At 41.3% G+C, this 5,670-nt stretch overlaps 1 protein-coding gene across 4 annotated transcripts in view; it reads left to right on the top strand.

Moving 5' to 3' along the window:
- Positions 1-5,670, top strand: part of SLC45A1 (solute carrier family 45 member 1) — a 70,016-nt gene that overhangs the window by 46,235 nt on the left and 18,111 nt on the right. For 2 of the 4 annotated variants that reach the window (XM_035344413.1, XM_035344417.1), the window contains exon 1: positions 4,292-4,427. The exons of the other annotated variants lie outside the window; for them this stretch is intronic. In XM_035344413.1, coding sequence (XP_035200304.1) covers positions 4,375-4,427 — 53 coding nt within the window. In that variant the 5' untranslated portion in view covers positions 4,292-4,374. Of the gene's footprint in view, positions 1-4,291; positions 4,428-5,670 lie in introns of those variants that run through there. 4 annotated transcript variants of the gene reach the window in all.

Genomic DNA, 5,670 nt, shown 5'->3' with positions numbered 1-5,670 from the left:
CCCCCCCCCCCCCCCCCCCCCCCCCCCCCCCCCCCCCGGCCGCGGTGTCTCTTTTGGCTTGGTGGAATGGCTTAATTTTAAAATTAAAGGGAGCATTGTAAGAGGTCATGGACATTGACTCCTAAGGTTAAAATATGTTTTTTTTTCTTCCCTTTTATTGATAAGATAAAAGGTCTTACAAGAATCTGTGTTTCTACCCTATTGTATTTCATGTATGGGAAGAAATTCTGTGCGGATGTCCAGGCTCAATGTGGAACAGTATGCCATAAAGCTTAGGAACAGAGTAGCTCTAGTCATCTCTTCTTCTTGGGAGAATGTAGTAACTGCAGTTTCCAGGAGCAATATTAAAACTATGCACTTCTGTGTCCGTGAGCCAGGTGCCCAGGTTTTATGGTTGCTATGATCCATGGAAAGTAGAGGGCATGGCCTGTCTGAGGTTCATGGACTACATTTGGTAGCAGTATTTCTCCTTAGGCAAGAGGGTGGCTTGAGAAGCTGTGCAAAGGTAGGTAACAAGCTAATCTGCAGGAATATATTTCCATAAAACCTATTTTTCTCCTGTCAAACTTGCCTGTGAGCAAAAGATAGTGACAAATGCTATTCTGTGTAGTATAAATCTCAAATATCAAATTTCACCTCTATCCTTTATGGCTGTTCTTCAGCTATGAAATCTGATCTCTATATCCCATAGTGAAGACATCGATTTGGTACTTGAAATTTAAATGGGCCTGTATTCCAGTTTCTTAGGATGTCCATTACTCTTTAGGCCAAAAAGACCTCACATTTTATTATGCTGGTATACTTGGATTTTTATTTATTTTTTAAAAAGTGTGTGTGAGCACTGGAATTGTTTGTCACTTGGGCTCAGGAAGGGAAGGTTGTCTAGCATCTTGGAAAGTGTGAAAACGAGAGCCATGAGAACGACCTCTTTGAAGAAATGTTTGCAGTAATCTTGTCCTTCTCTCTGACCTCAAGATCCCCCCCGAAAGAGATTTTTTGACTTGATAAGAGATAGGTAAATTAGCTTAGTGTAGAGTGGATGTGGTCTAGCTATGTCTTTACTGTTTTTAATAACAGATGGATTAAATTAGTGCAAAGCTCTTAACCTTTCTGGCTGCAAAGAACCATTAGCCTTGTGGGCTGAATTCTCATACAGCAAAAACATCTCCCACCCATGTTTCCCTCCAGTGATTTCTTTTTGACTAATGCATGTATTCCACAAAGGCATGAATATCCACTACTTCCTTTGGTAGTTTGTGATGGTTGTTCCCTTCTCACTCTTAAAAACATGCATTTTACTTGTAATGTTAATTTGTTTAGCTTTAATTTTCATGGTTGAACCAGCTGATTGAGAAGCCCTTGCTTTCTGTCTTATTCAGGAATTCTTTGATTAGATTATTGTAAAATGTTTTCCAACTCACATATAATTTTTGTTGTTCTTTCCTCCAAATTTTTCATTGTTATCCTTCAGATATGGACCCCAGAGCTAGACTCTGTCTCCAGTGTCGCCTTCATCTGTACCAGGCTGAGAAGGGAAAATACTCCCTATTGGTTAAGATATCCCAGGGCTGGGATCAGATCCCTTCCTGGGGAAACACTTCTGTGGGGCTGAGCCTCCAATTAATGGAACCAATTTTTAGTTTACTGATTCCAACATGTTTGATTTTGAGACATAAGTCTGCCCAAGCTTTCATATAAACCTAAGCTTTCATATAAAATTAAAGCCATGGATGCATGCCATGCCACCATGCTAGTCATACACCGAAAGAGCAGATAATATTACTGAAAAACTCAGTAACTGTGTGCCTTCAAAAATCATTTATTCCTCATGGGACGAAACAACAACAACAAAAAAGAGAGAAGTCACACTAACAGCAAGCCTGTTTTTATTCTACCAGGCAGTTGATTAATTAGATTACTTTGAGGCACAACTTCCTATTTTGTATCCAAAGGTCATGGCTCTTGTTGGAGAGATCAATTAAGAAATCAGTGTATCAGACTCAGCGTAGAAATGTCATCCAAGCAACGTACAGGAAACCTTTGCATACTGTTTGTTTGTTTTGCTGGTAGTTAATCTGGATTACTGTTTGCTACCTGTTACATCTATCTTGCTCAAGAGCTTTAGCAAATGTTTATTGGACATAATGTTCTGTTCCTTTCCTTTTTTTCCAAAGAAAATGCAGGCTAACCCCAGAGCAATACAAGGCTGCAAACGTCATGTTGCTGGCTGCACTCTAGTCAGAGGAGTTTCTTTACTGCTGGTGGGGGAGAACAGACAATGTTTTTAGGGATGAGAATGATCTGCCAAACGGGTAATGGGCCTTTAACCATTTTTTGAGTGAGAAATAAGCAGAAAGTAGATACTTTCACTTATCTGAACAAACCAAACAAATTTAATACCAAAGTAAATACCTAGTAAGTAGCAAAAGGCAGGCTAGTGAATAGCAGCAATCTGTTGTTCTTTATCCAAGTGTCCACTGATAGCCTCTTCTGGAAATGGGACACACGTCTGCTATCTAGTAAGGCTGTCTTCCTTTTAGTAGGAAGGTGTTCAAAAGATCTCCCAAGACCTCCAATGCTGTTCTATGAACATTGCTTTCCAGTATACTGATTATTCAGTTTTGTTCAAATGCAATTCATATGCTGCCTTGAAAGTGTGGAGCACTGTACAAGTCATTATAGTTACCCTGTGCGAATATAATACAGAGCAAGTGATGCCTGATAGTTAGCAATGCTTTTTAACACTTGAAATGACAGATCACAATTGCTCATGATGGAAGGAGCGTAGGAAACAGTAGGCTAGGAGATGTTTTGTATCTCAGGAATGTTTGTATCCCATGATAGGGTGCTGGAACACAGCTGTCAGAGATAGGTTTTTCAGATGGGAAGAAAGTAAGGATGAGATAGTAAAAAGCTTTATCCCTTTGACTATGCCTAAAATAACCTTTTACCAGGGAAAGGTAAATTGTACTCATCACCCAGCAAATAAATGCAATTTTAGTTCCCACAGGAGAATTTCTGAGCCATAAACACTTGTCAAGTCAGGATGCACAACTTCTGCTTGCTTCTATGTTCTGTGGGAGTCTGTACATATCTGTACTCTGTTGTTCTGAGGATTTCTCTGGTGCATAAGACAGACAGAGAGACAGCGAGGCTCTGAGAGTGGCATAGGGGTGCCCTTTTTTCTGTTATTTCATCTTTGCCTTTTTCACTGCCTCGGTGTATGTGGAGCTGTAAGGGGGATGGTTAGATCAGCTCCAGGACCATCCAGGAATATTAATGTGCCTGTCTGTATCTGTTTACACTAAGTGGCCGTACCATACCCCAGCATCTGTCTGTCTCTACAGTGTAACCGATCATTTGGGATGGCATGTAGACATCCTCGTAGTCTCTGCCTTGTTGGTAGACGCTTTGAGGCAGAATGGGGATGACTCCCCCTACCTTTCCTGTCTGACAGGCAGTCTGTATGGATGGAAGAGGCTAAATTAAAAACAGCAGAAGCAGACTTTCTGGTTTTTCTTGATAGCTGGAAGGGAGCAGGACAGAAGGGAGCAGTCTGTGCACTGCAATTAACATCAAGTGCTATTGCAACTCATCTTGTAATGCGATATAGATACAATCTCAGCAGAAAATTGAACACTGCACTGAGTCAGAAACACAGAGCAATGCTGAGTTTTGAAGAAAGTAATTAGCCCCAGGGACCTGGTGGTTTCTCATTTCCCCTGTGGTAAACACAGGGAAGTGGAACAGTACTTCCCATAGGCTCCCAAAGTCAATTTAGAGAAGGTACACAGCCAATTTATAAACCAAAATTTTAATAAATGCTTAGTAAAAGGCAGGTGCACTTGCCATCTTCCTGCAGTGCCCTTCATGTACAGCTCAGCGTCCCACTGATTTTCTTTAATGAGCGTGTAATACCCCTCATCTGCCTGTGCACTGCTCAGCCAGCCTCGAGCCCCTGCCAACACAGCTGCTAGAGAATGCAGCCTGGTGTAGCATCTCTTTGGTACCCCTTGCCACACAGTACCATGCCTTTCCTACTGAGGCCAATGCTGGCAAGGCAGGTCTGTGTGGGTCACTGTTCACTATGCTTGCCTGGAACCAGGTGCTGTAGGTCTGCCCTCTATGGTGCTTCACCTGATCGCTGCTTCCCTTCAGCCCCTCAATGCAACAGTGGACCAGTCCATCCTTGTGCTGCCCTGCAGTTGGCTTTCACAGAAGTGGTGATTTGAGGTTTTCCAGAACTCACTAATGATGTGAATTCTGCTTTAATTCTGCTTTCCTTCTTCAGTAGAAGATTAGAAGTGTACTGAACTGCAGAAATAAGACACCTGGTAGCCAAGAAAGCTTTGATCTTGCTAATGACAGGATGTGATGGCTGAGAGCTCACAGGAATCATATGAGAAGCAAGGAATCAAGCTGTTCAGGTAACTTAACAGGAAGATGGTGATCTCTGTTTATGCTACATCTTGAGATAAAAAATGAGTTTAGCTCTTATGTATCCTGTGCCTGTTCTGGGTGACCACAAGCTCGTGCATCCAGGATTCTAACTCCTGCTTTCCTGCCATACTGCTTGCTACCTTTCTGTGGCTTGTCCCCTTCCGAGAGAGAGAAGAAAAAAGAAAAAGCTTGCAAGGTTTTTGGGGCATAAGGATGTCTCTGTTTCTTGTGAAATGTGTAGGGCACTTGAGGCATCATAGTGAAATTAAATACTCCAGTGAGTTTGCCACATTGCTTTGCATGTTTCTGTGTCTCTTTCCCCAAAGCTGCACCCAGCAATGTAGAACACCAATATTGCATGCAGTAGAGTTGCTTGCAGTGAACACTTTTGTTCAGCATTTGTCTGTCCAGAAGCGTCTAGCCAATATAGCCGTGCATGTGCATTGATTCTTAAGAGTTTTTCTCAGACGTCTTTCATTCAGTTGCTGGTACAACAGGGGTTGGTAAATAAAACTATATTTCTGTTGATCCATATCTTAAAGTATTGGTCACAGGAACTGGTTAGGAAATAAATACAGAGCCTGTCACTTGAATTCTTTAAACTTCTTGTGGGACTGCAACCTCCTGATACGCATTCGTTTTCAATTTTCTAAATTCTGTAAGTGCCCTCTAGTGGCTCATTCTCTGTACTGTGTTGTGTATTCATTGTCAGAAACAGACCAGCTATTGAGTGTTCCTCTCTGGATAGGGCAGGAGCCATGCAAATGCCCTCATTATTTTGAGGACAGTACTAGTTTGTCCTACATAAGCAAATAAAAATGCTTATTGGACAGTCACTGCAGAAAGCAAAGCAAACCACTAAGCCACTGTTGTGGAAATTGAATGTCTGAACTGAAGCAAGTGTCAAATCAAGTGTATATCAGTGGGGGGGGGAGAGAAAAAAAAACAACAACAACAACTAGTGGACATTCACTGCACTACGTTAGAATGGTTTCAATGAAGCATGGCATTAGTGAAATTTTTGAGTAACTATGCCCTAAGGTTTGAAAAGGTGACAGTGTAATCTTGTTTTAGTTTCATATAGCAACTCTAGTCTGGGCTGACAGATTACTGATATTATGTTTATACCATGATAGTATCCCAGTTTTTCTAAAACCAAATTTGTTCTTTATTAAAGACTTGGCTTGTTTATATATATATAAACAGTCCATATATATATATATATATATA

The sequence above is a fragment of the Oxyura jamaicensis genome, chromosome 21 (genome assembly GCF_011077185.1).
Source record: "Oxyura jamaicensis isolate SHBP4307 breed ruddy duck chromosome 21, BPBGC_Ojam_1.0, whole genome shotgun sequence".
In the NCBI taxonomy this organism is placed as follows: Eukaryota; Metazoa; Chordata; class Aves; order Anseriformes; family Anatidae; genus Oxyura; species Oxyura jamaicensis.
The sequence above is the reverse complement of the archived record's forward strand: the minus strand, read 5'-3'. Positions and strand labels throughout refer to the sequence as shown.